General features: G+C 40.6%; 1 protein-coding gene and 3 long non-coding RNA genes across 4 annotated transcripts; 1 reads left to right on the top strand and 3 right to left on the bottom strand.

Annotated features, from left to right (window-relative positions):
- Positions 1–933: 933 nt before the first annotated feature.
- Positions 934–2,061, bottom strand: LOC137481603 (uncharacterized). The gene is made up of 2 exons (XR_011003567.1): positions 1,849–2,061; positions 934–1,220 (listed from the first exon to the last, which is right to left on the bottom strand). It is a non-coding gene; the product is annotated as an uncharacterized lncRNA (long non-coding RNA).
- Positions 2,062–9,299: 7,238 nt separating this feature from the next.
- MRS2 (magnesium transporter MRS2) lies at positions 9,300–20,840 on the top strand. Its single transcript, XM_068200981.1, has 11 exons — positions 9,300–9,504; positions 9,748–9,821; positions 11,349–11,385; positions 11,981–12,093; positions 12,535–12,708; positions 13,352–13,482; positions 14,164–14,280; positions 16,937–17,089; positions 18,187–18,304; positions 19,062–19,175; positions 20,145–20,840. Exons 1-11 carry the CDS (start codon positions 9,315–9,317, stop codon positions 20,253–20,255), a joined length of 1,332 nt encoding a protein of 443 aa, XP_068057082.1. The 5' UTR covers positions 9,300–9,314; the 3' UTR covers positions 20,256–20,840.
- Positions 11,068–12,206, bottom strand: LOC137480096 (uncharacterized). Its single transcript, XR_011002704.1, has 2 exons — positions 12,004–12,206; positions 11,068–11,162 (listed from the first exon to the last, which is right to left on the bottom strand). It is a non-coding gene; the product is annotated as an uncharacterized lncRNA (long non-coding RNA).
- On the bottom strand, positions 19,010–20,216 carry LOC137480101 (uncharacterized). Its single transcript, XR_011002707.1, has 2 exons — positions 20,084–20,216; positions 19,010–19,229 (listed from the first exon to the last, which is right to left on the bottom strand). It is a non-coding gene; the product is annotated as an uncharacterized lncRNA (long non-coding RNA).
- Positions 20,841–21,974: the final 1,134 nt, after the last annotated feature.

Genomic DNA, 21,974 nt, shown 5'->3' with positions numbered 1-21,974 from the left:
TGACTTTTGCCAGATCCATCAGTGAACAGTTATTGCGTTTAAAGATTCTACGCTTAACATAGGTTTCTCTCTAAAACTCAATTTTGCCTGCAATAATTTGTGAGCTGGGTAATGAACAGAACAAATACGTGGGAAGTTTAACAATGCATATTGCAAATCATCAGAATTTTGCATTGCCCAATCAAAATAATCTTTTTTTCAATGGTAAATAGATAACTGCAAATTCTTGACCTGCTAAACTTAATAATCTTGTTCTGGCCTTAGTTACAATATGTGCTATCATCTCTAAAACTGTAAAAATAGTCTTTGGAAATGTAGGGCAGAAAAACCCATTCTATTATCAATAAACAATCTCTCTCAGAAGGGTCCCATTGAAAAATGAGACCATAAAGTCACATTTTTTAAAGAAGGAAGTCCAGGCTGAGGAGGTCATGAAGCAGCCTCCAGGAGTTCGATGTCTTCTTGTGAATGATGTATACTAGTGAATTCCAGGTACTATTTGTGGGTGCGATGTGACCTTGCTGTAATTGTTCCTTTACCAATCTTATAAGGACATTTAATTTTTTCTCTGTTAAAGGCCATTGATCAATCCATACCGGATGATCAGTTTTCTAGTTCAGCTTTAAAGTGGCAGGTTTTGACATGGTTTCCATCACAGGCCCACTTCCAGTTTTGCTCCCCATTGGGACAGGATGTCTCTCCCCCACATGGTGAGAGGCTTCTAAAAAACAAAAGCACGCACTGTCACTATTCCCTTCAGGACCTGTAATGTTAATCATGGATGCACTTTGCAAACACACAGTAGCACTTCCAATCCCTGTGAGGGAACCTGCAGAAGGCACCAAATCCCAATTGCTGGGCCAAAACATGAGAAATTACAGTGACATCTGTACCAGTATCCAGCATGCCTGTAATTTGAATTGTTTTACCACAGTGAGTCAGGCTGCAAGTCTATTTTGGTTGGCTGTGGTCTAAACATCGTGCCCAAAATACCACAGGACCTGAGGTTCCAAATGGCACAGACATAACTGAATTCTCGGGAAAGTTGTTTTGCTTGGGTGTATTCATGGGTAAAAGAAATGCAATAGCTATAGGTGTTTTTGGTGGAATTACCTTAGGAACATTAAATACAAAAGTTGAAATTATTAGCTCTTTGTTACAATTTACTGAGACAACAGCTGGAAGGACTGAAAGCCTGAGAATTTTGTTGCTGGCCTTGCCTATGTTATAGGTAAAAATTGACCCAGCCAAATTAAAAAGAAAAAAAAATTATAAAGACCAAATTCTATCTGAGCCAGCCACAAAGAAAAGGACAGTGCTGAGCCCGGGATTGGCGCCGGGTAAGACACAGGTCTGACCTCTCTAGCAGGGGGTCTCCTATGCTTCACCCCATCAGTTCTGCGCGAGCAGTTTTTATGCAGTTTATTTTGCTTGAGGCCGGGATTTCGGTGATCAGCTTTTTCTTTCCATTCAAAGTCCCACATGTTCATAAAGTCTCTTTTCTCTGTGCCGAGTTGAATAATCTGAAATCTGAGGTCCGGGAAGCGATGTACATCAGTGACTGAGTTACGGGAACCTGGCATTGAGTTGCATCCTCCGGAGGTTCCAGCGATCCCAATTCTCCGGTAGTTGTTGGGAGTTCCTAGATTATCTCGAGAAACGGCCCATCTCCGAGTGAGCCACATGTATTAACTTGTAAATGAAGCCTTGTCTACAATGGTTTCGACATACATGAGGCAGCCCCACCTTGTCCTGGTCCACTTGCTTTGTGTCTATATTTTATTCATATAAGAACTCCTACCCATATATCACTTTATAGGCGTGAATTATGCCTATTACACATAATACCTATAATCAAAAGATCTTGTCTTTGTTGAAAAAAACTGATAATTCCAGTAGAAATGCTTTCATAACAAAAATTTTTAAAAGGTGTATCAATTTTGAGGAGGCCAATTCAAACCTTGTATGTGAGGGTATTGAGCTGGGACCATTTGAGGAATGGTTGACTGAGAGATAAATGTTTGAGGTACCAATACCATTTGACTGGGTAATTGACTGTAAGGAGGTCTTGGTTTACCTCAAGCAAAGTATAGTACCAACAGATTTTTCAAAAATTCTTGTTTTGTGCTTCAAGGACCTTTTCAAGCTTTTCCATTTTTTGTCCCAAATTTTCCCCCAAAGCTTTTCCCTGTCGGAACCCAGAATGTCCCTTGGACACTCTTGGATGTTCCAGGCCCAGGTCAGAAGCATTTGAGACCCTGGAATGCAGCCACAGACCCCTGTGGCTTTGAACTTGATCCATGGAACAATTTACCAACCTTGCAGAAAGAACAAGAGATCACAAAAGTTTAGATATTAGAGTAGAAGTAGTCACAAAGTGAAAGGAAGAATTTTTGAGTGCTGTACAGGGGGGTTTTAGGCCCTCAGAGGGCCTGAAACTCAGAGGGATCTGAGTTTTGTACATGGGGGTCAGAAGTTCTAAGAGGAAGGGATTTGGGTGTGCCCTGTCCTCTTTCTTTCTTCTTCATAACCTCCATGTTCTTGGTGATGTTGGCACTCACAGATTGGTTTAGAGTAGAAAGTCACTGTTCAATATAGGTGATGGGCATTGGGGAAAAACTATAAACATCTAATACGCAATGTATGATATAAAAGAAGGCACCAGCCCCCTGGGTGGGAGGGTGCCTTTGCCTGACTGCTGGATGGACCACAGCAGCTCAGGGAGAAATCTTTTAGATAATATACAATAAACTACCTTGAGACCAGATGACTGAAGACTACTGAGTCTTTCTTTGGAAGCTCAGGTTGGAGGAGAGACTTTTCCACCTTTCTGGGCCACCCCAATCAGGGGGTGAGGACCGACAACAACAGACCCCACATTTCCCAAATTATCTCCCAATGTTTTTCCTAATTTTTCTTCAGATTCCGCAATCTGCTTTCCAAAAGCATTGACTTGCACATTAGCAATGTGCTGTGGAGAGGTGAGCTTACTGCAAGCTGTTAACATTTGTGTTACAGTTGGAGGCTTATCAGGTAAAGTTAAAATAATTGTTTTACATTCTTCTTATAAGTTCTTTGATAACATGGTGAGAAAGAGTTTCGTATTGTGGATTTACATCATTACAACAAGGACAAGGAATTGTTCATTTGAATCGTGGTAGAAATAGTTTTCTAAATTTTGATCAATATTAGACCAATTAATTAGTAAATCTGGAGAATTTTCCTCTGCTTTAGACTGTGTTTTATTTTTCTCTCTCACCACTCCTGTATCTGACACAGAAGAACAGGGCCTGTTGTTGTAGAAACCAGCTGTCCCGGGAGTTCGGCCAAGAAGGGTGGGGGAGCAGAGGTCCAGGTCCCTTACAGCCCCTCCCTTCTAGGAGCTGCTGTGGAATGTGTTATCTTAGAAACGGAAAAAAAGCCAAAGCCTGTGTTATAAATGAAAAATGATCCAGCCAAATTAAAATTTAAAATAAAAAATTATTTTAGCAATAGAGGTCTAATTATCCAGCCACAAGGAAAAGGGCAGTGCTGAGCCCGGGATCGAAGCTGGGTGTGAGACACAGAAGTCAGCCTCAGCGGAGGTTTTCCTCTATGCCCACATACACCCATCCTGGTACAAGTGATTTTTGTAGGGAAAATTTTGCCTGAAGCCAGGATTTTGGCATTCAGTCCTTTGTTTCATTCAGAGTCCCATAATTTGATGAGATTTCCTTCTTGGCGACAAGGTAGAACAATTCGAAGTCCAGAGTCGTTGAAACCCTTGATGAAATTTATGGGAACACGGTATTCACATGTATCAGCCAGGGGGATTTTCCTGATATCCATCTCGGGTTGTTCATGGGATGATCAGCTCCTGGGTGCTTCAGATAAGGCCCATCTCCTGGCAAGCCACATCCTTTTACTTGTAAATCGGGTTTCAACACACACCTGGTTTTGCCTGAGAGGATGGGAGGGGGCTTCTAATACAAACAGGTACATTCTAACAAATATTTGATATTATATATATCATGCTAAAAATGGCGCGAATTATACCCGTTACACATAACAATCCCCCACCTTTTATATTACCCCATTAATTAGCGCCCTACTTATTACCTCTACTGATTTCTATAGATTTTGTTTTATTTCATATAGGGTTACAGAGCATACAAAATGTTTAATATATATTTTTCCCACATTCAAGTCTTCTATACTTCCCCACATTCAAGTCTTCTCCTGGAATTTTGTGGTAGTATTTGTGTGTCTGTTCTCTTCCCTTTATTTGTTCTTCGAATCTGGCTAGGGCTTCAGCTGCTCTGCTATGTGGTATTTCCTCTCCTAGTGTCATCAGTTTTGATACCTGAGTAAAAACTAAAAATGTTGATGCCCCTCACACTAGTCTTCATTCAAGTAATGATATGTCAACTATCTGCTATTTTATACCAGTTTCTACCACATTTAGTGATCTTAGATCTAATTTGTAGTCACACAACATCTTTGACATAGGAATAAGACACTGAATATTTTATTGGTGCACCTATTTTAACACTTTTGATACTTCAAAATATTGTTGGTCTTTACCTATGGCCACACTAGTTGCAATCACTTTATGGATTGCAATAAAATATCCCTTAAATGGTACCAGAGCACTGCTAGCCTTAAAGCAGCCTAAAATTGGGAGACAAATATTTATTTTCCATCTCACCTAAGTACAACTGCTGACCAAAATTTAAGAAACACTTCAGTTTCTTAGAAACTTCAGTCCATAATAGCAGTTAGACACTTCAGTCCATAATAGCAGTACCTTGAACCATGACAGTTTGCTTCTCCTAGCTTTTCCAAGATCTGACCTTTTATTCCCCCTATTGTTTCACCTTGTAAACAATCTCCTATCATGTTCTCAACTGCAAGGAGTCAAGCTGCTGAACCCACTAACATGATTAAGATAAATGCAGAAACACATAATCTCTTTATGATGGAGCACCATCAGACCTCTCATCTTACATGAGGTTGGTGCATGACATGAAGTCTGTCAGGTCGTGTGTCAGGATCCCCTGAGGTCACATAAGGAGCATAACATACCATAATGCTGGGGGATGTGGATGAGATCAGAGCCACGGCATAGTGTAGCATCAAACAGGGTCACTTTTTCTGCACCAGAATACTGTGAGGCCTCTGCTATTTCAGGAAAGATTTTGCAGCTTGTTTCAGGGTCTTGCCAGCTATGCTCAATGACAGAAAAACACAAAGTCATGAAGACAGAAATGCCCTAGTGCTGAAGAAAAGACCAACAAAATGGGCAGAATGGAAAAGAATGAAGTTTCTAAACACAGAATGAAATTCAGCTTATTCTATTGCACATAGTGCTGAGAATCACACTTAATAACTCTGTGCAGCTTATCAGAAAATCAGACTAAGCAATAGCAGCTACTTTATTCCCAGCTGTAAGTCTGGAGTAGCCAGACTGTCTGCACTGGCAGTTTAATGTACATAAATATCAAGTGGTTCAGCTCACATGCACACACTAGAAGAAGTAAAATACCGATGCAGTTGTAAATTTTAAAGCCCATGTTATAGCAAATCCAGATCGAAAACTCCTTAGAATACATGATCAGGTATTTTTGCTTTAAAAAATACCCTAGGCAATCACAGTTTAAGCCACAGCTTTTGACTACACAGGTCCTGTCCAACAGTATTCTTGAGGCAGCCAAGATGCTGAAGGATTCCATAGGGAAAAGGCTTTAGCAAACCCTTAAAGGCACAAAAGGAAAAACTTGTTCTCCGTGGAAAAACAAATTCTGGTGGGTTACCTTAATTAAGCAAAATGTTGAAAGATATCTTCCATGTGGTCTTGGTATAGAGTAATGAAAATGAAGTCATCCTTTTAAAACAAAGATTTCTCAGTGTGTTGCTGTAGCTACATTTGATCAAGGGACCTGAGATTATCAGTTGGGTATTCCTGATTCATTCATGTAAGAGCAACTACTGTAAACATGAGTGGGGTTTTTTGGGAATTTTTCTATGGGGTCTTTTCTGTCTCTCTCTTTGTGTGTAGCACTCATCATCCACTAAACACTTATGTACTGTCTGGTAGCAACTGTAGGGTTTTTTGTTAATCTGGCTTTTTGTTTGTTGTTTGTTCTGTTTTTTTTTTCCTCAATGTGAATAAAATTGCACATTTTAGGAGAAGAAACAGGTCATAGGTACAGGCACATATTTGTAAATAAAAAAAGGCTGATCAAATGGATAAGTTATACACTGAGAATCTCAGACCAAGGTTCCTTTTTACCATAATTTTCCCAAAATTTTCTCTGAGCTTTTCTTCAGCAGAGATTTATAAGGACCCCTCTGATGATATCTATGTTTTCCTTCTCTTTCTGTGTGTTTTTCCTTGGTGTTTCTGCTCCTTCTTTGCACAAAGCCCAGCTGCAATCAGAGCAGTCCCCTGTCTGCGCTGATATTCAGCTGGCAGTGCAACTAGTTGTTTGTGCCATTCAACCTAACAAATAGCTTCTGGTTTGGATGGCAGTTTCATGACCTAAGCAAGCCTGTGCTGGAGCTATCCTTTCTTTTTGGCTGAATGAAGAACAGCCATCATGCCTGTCCTTGTCAGTGAGCCTCTTCAACAAACAGCAGATGAGCTTGGCCCACTATTTCTTTGATAAAATTCAGCAAACCACTCCCAAAGGTCAGCACTGCAGGAGGGATACCTGACAGTGGAATCAACAAGCAGCTCATTGGTATTTAGAGCTACAATAAATAGATGCCCATTCTAGGTCTCCAGTTATCTTTTGCCAGTAGCAGTGTAGTCAGACATTGTGTGTGCTTTATGACTTGTCCCTGGCTGCCAGTGCACTCCAATGTGCTGCCTTCACCTCTGAAGACAGAGGTGACACTTCATTATTTTCTGCGCTTCCAGTCAGTCACAGTGGTGGCCGATAATGCAGCTGTAATGAGATACAATGCCAGTGCTTACCAATACTTTGGCCTGTTGGATCGTACATAGCAGAGTTTGTATCAGTACAGATTCAACTTAATGAGAAGTTACATCATCTTATTTCCAACACTTCTGTTATCTTAGCAGCCAGAAAAACCGATGAGCAAAACAAATAGATCAACCCAGCAGCTTTTCCCTTTTTATTGAAGAGTGTAAAATGTCAGCTGTGTAAGACTTACTGCACATTCATCAAATGTAAATTTCTGGCAGATATCCTTTAGATGCTTCCCTAGCTTTTGCATTCCAACATGCAGAGCCAACATATGCTGCCATTAATTTCCAGCAAAGGTTTGCACTGTTTTCCTGCCTTCCTGAGGTATTTTCTGTGCTGTCTGGTATTTACAAATATTAAGTATCTCTGACATTGAAGAGATTAAATTAGTGTCGCACATACCTGCTAAGATTAACCAAAACTAGAGCTAAAATAAAATATTTAGAGTAGATTTCAGCTTTTTCAAGTATGAATAGGGACAACATTTGCAGACAGCTGTGGTTACCCTTTAACTGAAAGCCTCTGATGGGTTCAGTCTACATATACATGCTGTCCATAACTACTGAGGAACTTTTTCATTGAATTACTTCCTTGTGAGGTCATTCACCTTTATGCAAGGTGTGTGTAAACCATCCTTCTGATTCTGTGCATGTCAATCCACTTGGAACAAAGGCTCATCTATGTATGTTAATGTTTGTATGTACGCACAAACATACAAATGCACAGGTCATCTGCTGCAGGAAAGAAAAGGAGTTGTTATAAATATAGTGTTGTTATAAATATTCTGATAATATAATTGACTTAATCATATAAAAGAGTTAGTTATGAATGCAAGTAGAAAATGGCAAAGTATAAGGTATAGCAGTGTTTGGAGTGTTGTGTTTAAAATATGCAACCATAGAAACTTCACCAAGAAGTTACTGGATTTCTTATGTTTTGTTCAAGAAACTATGGAGACCATCATGCACACCAGTTATGCTGCTTAGAAAACCCCTACACTTCCCATCGTGTTTTGAATGTCAAGGATCCCATTCAGTAGAGCTCAGCAGAGATGACCAATGATTGTCTTAGAGTAGGAATATTAATGTAGTTATATAACTAGCAAAACCAACTATTGTAAAGGTTAAATTTAAGAGTGGATGTATTATGCATAGTAAATAAAACAACTTATGTAATGATGATTTGGCAGAAAAAGCATATAAAATGGATGAATTTTGTTTACTAAGGGGACACATCTGAAGGAGTAATCTCATGTGTTCCCCGTGCCAAAAAAAGAGGAAGCCTCTGCTTGCTTACATCAAATTGCTGTTGGGTAAGTTTCTTTTGTCCTGTTTGGTGACACCCTTGTTTTTAAAACTCAGACCGGTGTTTAGATTTGTGCCTTCCTCTTGGAGCAGCTACTGCACGGATCATTTCATTAATCACTTCCTTTTTTACTTCCCCGCTGAGCATTAATGAGTACTCTAAGTACATTCTGATAACGTGTTCCGCTGCAGGATTTGGATGCAGGCTTTGCCTCCAGGCTGATTTTCACACTTCAGCAGGACTAGCCAAAGGACCCCTACTACCTGCATTGCACTTTTGTACATGAAAGCTGCAGTTTCAAAAGAATATACAACAGTGGAAGCTGGTATGCTGCTAATGAAACTTCTACATCTCAACCACCCAGGTTGTCTCTATCTTAGATACAGGAGAGCAACGAAATTTAATTCCAAGACGTTTGCTGGGGACAAAATTGTACTTCACTTGGAAAAAAAAAACCCTGTATTTTAGAAGGTCATTAGGAAGTGGCCGAATGCGGCAGGGAAAATCCCAGCCACAGTAAGATGTGCTCACGTTATGAGCACTGCTGGAGCTGGGATTTTAAGAATACATGCCTTTGGGAGAAGTTATCCATTTAACTGGATTTTCAATTCGGACCTACCTCATTATAGGAGCTCAGATGAGCTTTATGGGGTTCTTGGGGTTTTTTTTTCCCATTCTCACAAATCATGTACAAAAATCCAGTTAATTTGTGGGATTGAACACATGCTGAGCGAGGTGGTGAGAAGGACCATGGCTCTGTGCATATATAAAACAATGGCCATGAACTTCCAGGCCGCCACTGAATTATCTCACAGCATTTACAAATAGAGAAGTGGATCGGCAAGACACGCCACTCCGCAGCCGGTGAAGCCCCACCCTACCCCCACCGCGCTGCCGCTGCGGCCGCGCTCCTCCCAGGCCGCGCCGGGGCTCCCGTCACCCCGCCGGGCTCCTCCTCCCCCTTCGCTGCCCGGGCTCCTCCCTCGCCGCCGCTGACGCGCCGGGAGCGGTGCCGGGCCGAGGGGCCGATCGGGGTCGATGCTGCGCGGAGCCGCGCTGCTACCCCGCGCCCTGGGCGGTGGCGGCTGCTGCTGCTGCGCGGCCCGCGGCTGGGCGGGCGCGGCCGGCGGTGGCTCCCGCCCGCGGGCCGCCCCGGGGCTGCCGCCGGGCCGTGCCTGGGACCGGCCCGCGGCCGTGCCGCCGGGCGCCCGCGGGCTGCGCTGGGCCGGTGAGCGGCGCGGCCGCGCTGCGTCTTGTCGGCCCCTGGGACACCCGGCGGGCAAGCTGCGCTGGGAGCGGCCGGGCCGGGCCGGGCGGGTCGGAATCGTGTTCGGGTTCGGGTTCGGGTTCGTCGGGGCCTTGTCTTCACCAGCGCTTCCTGGCGTGTGCGCCGGAGCCTGAGAGCGGGGCACCGCGCAGCTCAAGGCCAAGGGCGGTGTGCTGGACGTAGAGCTGTGTTTTCTCCCCGCAGGTAAATTTTACCAACATGCCCCCACTGAGACCTCCCAAGCCACCCTAGCCAGCGTGTCTCCTGTTTTTGCAGTGGTAAGTACCTGCAGGCATTTCCACCAGCGAGGACAGCCGGTGCGAGATGATGATGCTTTTCCCCTGTTTGTTCGGTTCTCTTTTCGTCGTTTTTTAATCTTAAGGCGTCATAAAAACAGATGAATTTGTGTCGGGGAGAACATCCCTAACTTCTAAATTGTTGCTTTGAGCTACTCTGATTTGAGGATCAGTTAAGAGTACACAGTGTTGACGAAAATGTTTTTCTAAGGCCCAGCATCTCCTGGAAGTTCTCTAGCTCTAATTGTGAAGGCAAGTCAACTCTTGGAAGTGCTGCAATCAGAAGTTTCTTCTTAAGTTTATCAAGGCTTGCTAATACCTTTTAGAAATTTTAGTCCTGTGTCTTGATAGCTACAATTCTAAGCAAACATAGAATTTGGTGAAAAACAAGCTCGCTCTATGATGTCTTTTTAAAGGAGACTGAAGGTTGTTTGCAAGCTGCTTGGTTTGCACATTATGCTTTTCTTTAAAAATATATATATATATTGTGAAAAATCACATTATTAGTGCCAGTGAAGGAAGATGTGGTCTCCTTGTTGAAAACGAAAAGCAGTCATTCTGCTTTTAGACAAAGTGCCACGTAATAAACTCTGCTGCAGCTGTACTGGAATGGATGCTTAGGTAGGCTTAATTCACTGAAAGTCAGTTTAAAAGTCAGTAATGTTGGATTAGGCTACATTGTTTATGAGGAAAAACAATAAACTTTATTATTAATCCAGACATGGTAGTCTTTCCAAGAAAATAATTTTACTAGGAAATACAAGCATTAAGTGAATAATCTGAATAACAGATGCTAAGACAAGAAATATTTAGGTGCAGGCTACAAAATAAAGTGTCTTTGCAATATTGATGTGGCCACAACGCCTAACCATACAATCTGTGGTACTCTTTACTTATAAAGTTTTATTTGTAAATTTTTGAGTGTGTTACAGAGCAAATAGCTGAATTTTCAGTCCCAGATGTAAGATACCTTGCTGGTTTCCTCCTCATGAGATCCAGTGATAGGATGCACGGGAATAGCTTAAAGTTGTGCCAGGGGAGGTTTAGGCTGGACATTAGGAAGCAATTCTTTACCAAGAGGGTGGTCAGACTCTGGAACAGGCTTCCTGTAGAGGTGGTCAATATCCCAAGCCTGTCAACATTTGAGGCATTTGGACAGCATATTTAATATGAGGCTTTAACTTCTGGTTAGCCCTGAACTGGTCAAGCACCTGGACTCTGCTCACTGTAGGTCTCTTCCAACAGAAATAATCTGTTCTAGGTCTGATCCTCTGTAAATCACCTTAACAAGGTTTGTGCAGAAACACGGTCATGCAGATGACACTGGTCACAAACACAGTGAAACATGGCCATTTCATGCCATTTTGCTTAATTGTGAATAGAGAGCATAAAAGTTGCTTTCTCTTCATAATGTGTTTTCCATTTGGCTTCTAGGGAAGTACAAATAATTTTAGAAATGGATTTCTTGTTTTATAGTGGTTCTGTGATTTTTTTTTTCCATTCCTCCAGATGAAGTTTGACAAAGAGGGAAATACTACCTATTTTGGTAAGTTTTTACTGTAGTTCTGTTTGGGTTTGTTTAAGCTTTTTTTTTTTGTCTAGTACAGAAAAGCCCAATTGAAATCTACTTGGTTAAAAAAATTATGTTTTGGATACTTCACTGTGTTTATGTTTGAGATGTTGTGGCATTTCTTCTATTTTGCTGCCTTCCATTGGGCCTTCATAGCATCTCTATTGTTACAGGTTTTGTATATTAAGTAATATTTTGAAAGTAATATATTACCATCTCTCACAGGAACTTAATTTTTGCTTTGCCTTTTTTATTTCTGACCACCATGCTACTTTTCCTGCCTTGTCTGTTCATGTAGGATTACATACGTGTTCTCAAAGGAGTCACTTGTTTCTGATGTGAAATTAATTGTTGTGGTCAACTTTTTCACTTACACCTAGAAATTTTCTATTCAAGATACAGTCTTTTAAATTTTGTAGAAAATAATTTAGATTGAGGAGTCAATAGGAGGAAAACCTTTAAGAATAGCTGGGTTGTTTTGTCGTGGGACTTGGTAACACGCTAGAATGTAATTTCGGAACATACCTGCTTGTCCTCTAAATGTCTTCATCTAAAAATATTTTCATGATAGAAAAGAAGAAAACAGAATTGTACCAGGAGTTGGGTCTTCAAGCTCGAGATCTAAGATTCCAACATGTGATGAGCATTGCAACCAGGAACAACAGGATCATCATGAGAATGGAGGTAATGGTTTCCCTGTAGCTGAGTAAACCCTGTCTCATCCTTGCACTTTGATTTTCTTGCACAGCAAGAAAACAGCAGCTTTCTGTGACATGCAGTCCAGCAGTAAATGTTTCTTTGGAGCTCTGCCTAGCAATCAGAGTGTGAGTTCACCAACTGTACAGATTAGTGACCATTTTCCTTGTTGAGCAGGAATTTTTCCTTGAGAAATATTACTAACATTGTCACAGAAGTAAAGGCTGGTGCGGAACCTCTTCTTAATCCCTGGCACAGTGCTGTGTCTGAGCCTCTTTGCAGTTAGCATGAAATTTTGTTATTTTCCTACCTGAAATGGCATTTGAAGATTGGTTTTATCAAAGCCCAAATCATCAAATGTGCTACAGCATTACGAGAAATCTTCAGCAAGTTTTTTTTCAGACTCCTTACATGTACTGTCTTTTTCAGTTCTTGAAGGCTGTCATAACACCAGAGTTTCTTCTGATACTAGATTATCGTAATTCAAGTCTGGAACACTGGCTCCTCAATGAACTAGCATCTCAGCTGGCTGGGGAAGGTCAACTAGTCACATATTCCCTGCCCTTTGAATTCCGAGCCATAGAAGCAATTCTGCAGTACTGGGTGAGTTATCTTTTTTTTTTTTTTTTTTAATGTTTGGGAAGTTTTTGCTACACAGGGCAGTATGACTTTAGTCTTGCCCTAACATTTACACATACATAATTTTAAATGTATTCTGCACTTTCTCTTTTTTTGTTTTGACCCCTTAGTTTTTACGGTTGTGTGTGTGTTTTCATCCCCTTTCCAATAAAGTGCTGTTTGGATATGATGGCTTCACTACCATTTAGATAATTAAAAAACAAGTCAGAATTCCTTTTTAGAGACATGTTGTAGCTGGAATGAAAATCACACAAAAGTGCTGAGGTTTTGGCATCTTGAGCAGGAATCAGATGAGATTTCTACCTATCATTAAAAATCTGTGCTTGCTAATCCTAATACAACATTTATAGACAATAGTGGTTTAGCTTTATCAGCCTTATTGGTGTGGTTGTCACTGGGTTTCACTTCACTTTTTATGAAATAGTGTATTGTGCACTGGCTTTGTGTTTATGGGGTGTCCATATAGGAAATATTTCCCAGGCATTGGAAAGCAGGTTGTATTAAATACCTATTACTGTGAATTCTGTGTTGAGAGACAGGAGTCAGTTGCCCAAACCATTCTAAATGAATTATTTTAATTCTTATGAAGGATCATCTTGTTATCTAGATCAGCAAACTGCAGGGAAGACTTAACACTTTGCAGCCTCAGATCCTTGAGACACTGGAAGCCCTAGTGGATCCCAAGCTTTTATCTGTGGATAGGAGTAAACTACACATTCTTCTGCAAAATGGCAAGAGGTAACTAAAAATAAGCTGTGAAGACACTAGAAGATGACCATAGAAAATTGCATGTATTAAATTGCTAGAAAAATGGTATCTGATATTAATTTCTTAGATTACCTTTATGCTGGGTTGTGCATCTTATTTGGAAATGTAAAAGTCAGTATATGAATTACCTAGTGATATGGGGCAAAAAGAAAAGAAATTCTGAATAGTGAGAAATACTATTCATGCTTCTTAAATAGCATATGACAAAACAAAATAATACCTAAGAGAATCAAACAGTGTGAAAATGTTCCCCTTAATGTAAACCTTTGTAAATCTATGTACATCTGTGCTTTGAGGTTACTATACAGTGCTACCTCCACATATTGGCCTCTCTCATATGACAGTGCAAACACGTGCTTGCTACATGCTCAGAGAGTGCTTGTTTTTTTGGTGCTTACAAATACATCCAGAAACACATCTGGATGCCTTTTAGTGTGTGTGTGTACCTCACTGGTCCCCAGACAGATCACTGCCACAGCTAAGTGTGTGGCTTGTAGAGCATGTTTTGAAGGAGCTCTTACAACCCTGCAAGGAAGTCTTTCCTAGCCACTCCGTCTGGTGAGGGTGCTGGCTGGCAAACTCCTGTAGAGGTTACCTTTGGGCACTGGTGCCACTGGGGATTACTTGACCTTTTGTCTGTTCTTCTTTCAGCTTGTCAGAACTGGAAACAGATGTTAAAGTTTTCAAAGAAACGATTCTGGAGATCTTAGATGAAGAAGAAGTAATAGAAGAACTCTGTTTGTCTAAATGGACTGATCCACAAGTATTGTATGTATAGTTTGGAACCACATACATTTTTTAACATTTTTATTTAGTGTATTTTGTTTGAGGAGAACTTGAACACTAAACGGAATGTTTACTGCTAAAAACCAGAAAGAAAATTTCTTTCTAATTTTTTTTAACCCTAATGCTTGCTACTTCAGAAACCACTGTAGTTGCCATGTTGGAGAGGAACTCCATTGTTACACAGTTACAAATACTTCTTGACATTACAGGCCAGCTCATCTAGTATGTAATGGGATGGGAACAGGATGACAGAAAAAGCAAATGTTATTTTTCATATAAATCAACACATTATGGGAGCATTTTCTTCAGTTTCACCAAAATACAGCAGGTTTTAAAGCTTATTTTGAAAAGGTCAGACTCCACACTTCCTTTCCTAGAAGTGTTCTGAACACCTTGCTCCTAGCTTTTTGCTCACCAGCACAGCCTGAAGGTAGGGGGCCTTGGAGCAATCTTGGGCACCTGAAGAACAACATTCCAGGAGATGTATGTGCAGAAACAATCCTATTGCACTTTGGGGTTCTGGTGGAGGACAGCACACAGCAACAGCAGAAGCACTGGTCACTTTAATAAAAACTGAAAGATAATGTATACAATTTCCAAATATGTTTTGGGCTGAATTGTATTTAAATCTTGGGCATAGAGATGTGTTTTATATATAAGCAGATAACAGAAGTTACCTTCTAGGGTACTTTTTGAAGTTGCTGAATAATACTTTTGCCTAACTGCATTGCATGTACGTATTAATCCTGTTCACATGGTGTGTGGGTTTGAAGTCTTGCCCTGCAGAGCTTAATCTAAATGTGCAGCAGAAATTAAGTGTTCCAGAAGTGGGACATGGTTTGCATTTCTAAGGCATCTTCTGGAGCAGTATCAGAGGTAGCTCTAAATTCTAGCTGCTCCTGAGTCAGCAACTGGTCTTTTTCCTGGTTTTGGTCACAGCCTTCCTTTAGACTTAATACAGTTTGCTGGCAAAGCCTTTGTTGCCTCACGGTATACCATGTGTAGGGGATCTAGGAAAGATCCCAATGGCACCTTATGCTCGTGTCAAGAGAAACCCACAGTCATCCCTTCTTTCAGACACCATTGCCCAAGAATAGGAGAGGTAGTAGGAGGTTGTGTGAAGAGCTGCAGGATGCAGTCTGTGCACAAGGCACACTGGGAAACACAAGCCGTGACAACACATTTGGAGGCACATTGGCCATGTGTGAACAGCTCTTTTTTGATCCAGGATTGATACAAGTGATAGGTGGTATTTGATGAACTTGGGAAGCCTGAAAGGATATGGAGGCGCCCAATTTGGCAGATAGGTGCTGTCAGAGATTTTTTGCAGCAGAATGGTGAGCTTAGCTCAGAGAGATGAGGCAGACCTCTTAACTTTGTGTGAAGGAATGTCAGAATGTGGAAGAGTCATGAGATAGATGGAGGCTAGTTAAGGAAAGTGCATCCAGTGGCAGTTACTTTCATGTCTTTATGGCTGTTTTTATTTTTATATCCCTAGAGGAGCTGATGTAAATAAGATGCTTATCAAATATGACCTTGAGCTGAATTTGTAGTACTGCAGATAGTGCTCTAAGACTTTCAAGTCTGCAACTCCTCTCATCTCCATGCAGCGAAAACCTAAAGGTCTGGAGGGCTTTCAGGAGGTTGGCTAACTCAGTTTCTGCCAGAAAGAGAGAAACTAGGTGCTCTGTTAAAGGTCCTCAGGGAGCTTACATGAGTTGATTTGTAAGACATACCACTTAGTTTCATGGAAAACTATTTCAGAGATGTTCCTTTAAGAGTCAATAATGCCAGGAGGAGATTCATTAAATACTCCAGTCTCTCTAGAGAAATGAGATCATACCACAAAAAATATGAACAATCTTCCTGGCTTTGCTGATTAGTTTCCAAGCTCTTGTGGACTTCAGGTGCCTCAGTTTCATCTACACAATGCCAGAAACATGTATTTCAGAGGAAGGCTGCTGCTCTAGCAGTAGCACTCTGAAGTAAGATGAAAGTCTTTCAGACTTCACTTAAGATTGAGGAGCATCTTTCATTAAGATGGTCACTTTTTGGCTGCTTTGGGATTGAAGAATGTTTTGCAGCAATTGCTGTTTATTTCTCAAATGCTTTACTAGTAAACCATTTTAATATTACCTAAACCATCTCCATCACTGTGTAATCATTTTTGTGTTGACTTTTGGTTGTTACATTGTTGGGAGTTTTTGACTGCACTGTTACCAGCTCTCACCACTTGAGGGCATCAAAAAGTTAATCTGTCAAAATAGTTAGCATTCTATAATAACTTAATAATATATAGCGTCTTTACAACTTTTTATCTTTGTAATATCCGAAAAAATTAAAACTTGTGGTGGTGTGCATACTTTGACCACATCAAATGTTAACTTCGCTACTTAAAATAATTGACTGCCTCTGCTGAGGCGCTGATAAATATACAAGTTTTTATTTTATTTTTTGCTGTTGGAACTGATGAAAGTTCCTCACCAAAAGGTTGGATTTTGTGCTGTAGTGTCTAACAGCATTCTAGTTCCCCACAACTCTTATGTGTCTTAACACATTAGTAATATACTTCTGTACAATATGTATATATATACATATATGTATATATAACCAGGAAAATATAAATTGTTGCTCACAGTGAGGAGAGTACATCTGGAATTGACCATGCAGAGGAAATGGAGCTGCTGTTGGAGAATTATTACAGACAAGCAGAAGATCTTTTAAATGAAGCTCGTGAACTCAGAGTACTAATTGACGACTCAGAAAGCATCATCTTTATCAACCTGGACAGGTTAGCTACCATCTGTTAGATTACCAAAATCTGGGATTTAGACTTTCTTGGCCTAGACTTTCTCAAATATTACTACAAGGAAAATTGGAGAATTCTGTATTAGTGAGGGTTGAATGGACTTGTAATCACAGCAGCTGTATTATGCTTTTCTAGTCATGAACTGGATAAAGCAGAGCAAGAAGATAGCCTAATTAGTGTGTGTAATTAGCATGTATCTCTGTAGCTAGGCACCCATCTTCCCTAGCAGTGAAACCCAGGTTCTCTTAGACCCTTCAGGGGAGCTATCCAATACAGGAAATGTCTGCAAATTGAGAGGCATATTAAAATTCTGTTCAGAAAAGATTACTAGCCAGAGTCTGGCTAGGCTACTCAGGTTTCCAGTTCAAGTTAAATTATTACTCTCTGGAGTGGTACAAAAATTAATAACTTGGGAGCAAGTTTTCTCTTTCTCTCTGTATGCTACATTTTTCTCTTTTAGTCAGATTTCTTACTCAAAAAGAGTTGTAGCTTGCATTTGCAAGAACATGGCACTCTGAGGTCAGTGTTTAGTATTCTTTCTCCTCTACACTGAGGAGTTATCTGTAGAAGCACTTTGTGGATGCTGTATCAGGAAACCACAAAAATCTGTTTGTGGAAGACTTGAATATGGAATTCACCCAAAAGGACTGAAGTTTGTAGTCTGCAGCATTTAGCAACTCCATTTTTTGGTAAAATGTATTCATTTGCAAGGTAACAAAAATTTTTTGTCTGTTATGAATAAAGACCTAGAAATTGCAGCCAGATGGTGGTGAGAGGTTACAAATTTCAGTAGAAATTTACTGTTACTCTGTATATACATCTGTAGAAGTGAGCAATAGTGGAAAGCCTGATGATGGTTAAGCAGAACCTGCCACCTTTAGAGGTGTCCAGATGTAGCAATGTCAAAATGATAGTGTCTTTGTACTTTTGTTTCATGATCTTTGCAACCGAGTTACGTAATTTCAGCATGACTTCCTCTCTTTCACTATTTGCTTTTAGTGCATTTTATATGGAATTTAAGAATTTAGGCAGCACATAAATTTTTGGGTTCCCCTTACAGATGTTTCTCCCTTCTTTAGCCACCGTAATGTGATGATGAGGCTGAACTTGCAGCTGACCATGGGGACTTTCTCTGTCTCTCTCTTTGGACTCATAGGAGTTGCATTTGGTATGAACTTGGAATCATCCCTTGAAGAGGTAAGGAACAAGTCCTGTGTTTATCATAAAATGTGGCCCCTGCTCTTACAGTTTATTTCATATTTGGTACAACTTCATTCTTTCATGGACAGTGCTCCAGTGATTCTTGTGTTGATACAGTCAATTTGCTTTTGTAAGCAAATTACTGCATGTATTGTATTGAAGCCTTTTTTCTGTGTCATGTCCATGGAAAAGAAATGGGAAGGCAAATTTTTAGTTGTATAAGTAGTTGATTATAAAATAGTATTAACGTTTCTTTAATGATCATCTATTCTGACAAGAGCAGCTTTGTCTTCCAGATACAAGGGTATCTGTCAAGCAGCTAGGACATTTCCAGCACATCAGAGGAAGTACTCTACTGTCAGTAATTGTTTATACCTAAACTGGGGAGGAAGGGATATAGGCTGGGGGGGGGTACAACTTTAAAACTGCACATGCCACCTTTAAAACAAACAAACAAAGCAAAGACTTCTTCCTTTTCAAATCAGTTAAATATAAGGGTTGAATTTTCAAACTTCCCAATGAAGGAAGGAAAACTGCATGGAACAGTAACAGAATACAGTAGAGTGATCCTAAATAAAATGCTTTGCTGTGAAACAGCCCTTTTCCCAAGGGAGGGCTTGGCTATTGATAGTGAAGAGTTTGCTGCTTCCTCCCATATAGGAAGAAAACACTGGTGGGGAGTGAGAGATTCTCTTTGGGTAATCCCTTTCCTGGAGAGATAATTGGATGATTAATGGGAGTGTTCTGTCGGTAGGACCCCAGGATATTTTGGTTGGTGACAGGGATTATGTTTCTGGGAAGTGGTCTGATCTGGCGGCGCTTACTTTCCTTCCTTGGGCGGCACCTGGATCCTCCGCTACCTCCTCATGTATGTATGGCTGGCTGGGACTCCTGCCTCACACTTTGCATGTACAGTCCATTCCTAAGGCAGAAAATAAGATGGCTTAGAGGGGTAGGCCACAAAGCACGGCAAAATTCAGCTCAGAGTCTGCTCCATGACAGAGAAGGTGCTCCCTAGCTGGCCTGAAGGAGGTGGGGAGCCCCAGCACCAGGCAGAAGTGAAGCTGCAGGCTGTTCCATGAGAAGTGCTGTATTTACTTTTACCTGAAAGCCCAAGGAGAGCTTAGGCTAATGGTAGAAGTAGTCCTTGTCCTCCTACCCATAACTCTGGATCCATAGTACCTGACTTGTAAAAGAGTTAAGCAGAGCTAAAAGGATGATGAGTACGAGCACTAGCTGTAACATCTCTCTGGAGAATGATGCAATGTCCTGACTCTCTGAAGTTTGTCTGAAGTTTGTAATAGTTTCTCACATGTGTACCAGTTATCTTTGTCATTGATAGTACTGAGCTGTAGGAAGATTTCCAAAGAGACCCTCTTTGGAGATTAGCATGTATAGGTCATTTTCCCTATTGACTACACTTTCCAGGACTTGTGGTACTGTGTTGTCTACTTCATCTCTGCACTGTAATATTTCTAGCAGACGTATCAGTAAAATCAAAAGTCAAGTTACTACAAGTGACAAAGGGAGGCTCAGATAAACTCCCCTTTTTCCCTCTCCTCTTTTACTACTAAGAATCAGCTTGCAGTAGTTGTGGATTGTTGACTATGGGTACAATTTACTAGAATATCCTGAAGTGTAGTTCAAAAGGAAGTCCAGCACATATTGACTGACTTGGAGAAAGATACTGGGAAGTATTAGGGAGGGAGAAGCCAAAGACACTCTTCTGAAAATAAGGGGAGCAAAATCAGGGTTCATGCCTCTGTGGAGCCTTACTTCCTTCTGCCACATGTAGAGCAGCTTCTCATGTAATCAGGCTATTTTGTTTCTTGCCTAGGTTCCTGCAGTTTTGAAAAAATCCCAACCAGCAGCTGGAAGAGTGGAGATAAAGACCAGCCTTAAAGGAGAACCATTTGGGCTGAGCAGAAGCACATTAACAAACCAATAGGAACAGCAGGAACGAAAAGACTTTTGCTGTTACAGGGTGGACTTTGGACACTTTCCTTGTATTTGTTCTTCCTTACTGAAAACTCCAAGAATTTCTAAACTTGCTAATTTAATATATATTTTGTGCCAAAAAGCTACAATGAAATTTTTAATGCTTATGCACATAAGGAGAGAAACATGAGGGCAAATAGCAGAATGCTTTCTATAGCAGTTTCACCTCCACCCCATGTGTGTGCCTTTAGTTTTCTGTATCACATACATGTACTTACTTTTTGGGCATTCTCATTTTTAGTGTTTCTGTCAAATACTGCTTTGCTTAATGGCCTTTCTAACAGAGAACAGAATTTTTGGGTTAGAGAAGGAAGCAGTGAGGATTGATCAATAATTCTGGTTCTGAACTGCAGATTTAGGAATCTGACTTCAAAGAAAAATCCAAGAGTGACTTCTTGAATGGATTTTTAAGGCCCTATTTAATTGCAGAGAACAAGTTTTCCAAAGCAAAAAGCATACCTGTATCTCTCGTGAAGTATGACTTCTAGATTGGCAGCATTGAGAAAAAAGGAGCAATAAAAGGCTTTGAAATGTAGCTGCTAATCTTGTATATTTCTTAACAAGTAATTTAGGTCCCAAACAGCAGTTCTAGGAACAGGGCAAACTGGCCTATGGATAATGTCCACTTGCATTTTCCATCTGACACTGTTTCAACACACATTGATAAAGGTGCAGTTTAACAGCTACTTGTGTTGCCATAATTCAAATTCTGGTAAAAATCATTAGGTGAGTTGTTGGTTTTCCTTAAGGTGGGCTCTACTTTCTCCCTTCCCTCCAAGACAAAGCATGGACTGACTAGCCTGCACCACAGTAAGTAGCCAGGTTACTTAAAGGTGTGGAAGCATCATGTCCTGTGATAGGCTGAAGGAAGGAGTAAAAGCCTTATGGCAATTATTTCTGTTTGTTCTTAGGGCTTCTCTTTAAGGGTGTAATTCTCCACTGGTTTCTCTCCTGTTGTAGAGGGAGCATGAAATGTGTCTAAATCGCGTCACACTCAGTCCATTTCTTCTTTGGGATTTTTTAATCTATCTGTAACACAGTGAGCAGCTTCTTAGGTACTACCACGTAAATCATGGTACTGGCAAGGGTTGAAAAGACAGTAGCTGTAGCTGTGAACATTCTTCTCAGGACTAATGAGTCAAAGATGGAAATAAAAAGGTTCATAAATTAAAGGTGTCCAGGCCTGTAATTCTGGTTTGGTTAAAGTCAGTTGTATGTAGTTACTTTCCAACAGTTCTTCTGTACGTGACTTTAAATACAGATACTAATGGCATGAGAAGGTGAGAAGGATATTGGAGCTTATAATGCTTTTGAGTTTTTAGCTGATTTTTTTGCAGCCTTTAAGTTTAGCAGGTAAAGTAATAAAAAATCTCCCAACTGAGCAATCCAATGGAAAAAAACAATGATTCACATACCTTGGCTGATAAACCCCAGGAATCTCAGTGTGTGAAGGGAGATAGATGCTGATGTTTTCAAATGAGCTGTATTTTCTTTAGGCCAGAACTGATATGTGTTGGTGCAGCTGTTAGGGAAGCTTTCTCGTAAGCATTTTTGCAGGGATACTTCTGTGAACTCCTTTTGACTCTTCACCTGTACATAACTGACTCAAAGCACAATAAAAACATGGAGCGAAAGACATGTCTCCTACAACACTACTTTTTATCTCTAC

The sequence above is a fragment of the Anomalospiza imberbis genome, chromosome 1 (assembly GCF_031753505.1).
Source record: "Anomalospiza imberbis isolate Cuckoo-Finch-1a 21T00152 chromosome 1, ASM3175350v1, whole genome shotgun sequence".
NCBI lineage: Eukaryota > Metazoa > Chordata > Aves > Passeriformes > Viduidae > Anomalospiza > Anomalospiza imberbis.
This window is presented reverse-complemented; position numbering and strand designations above follow the sequence as displayed.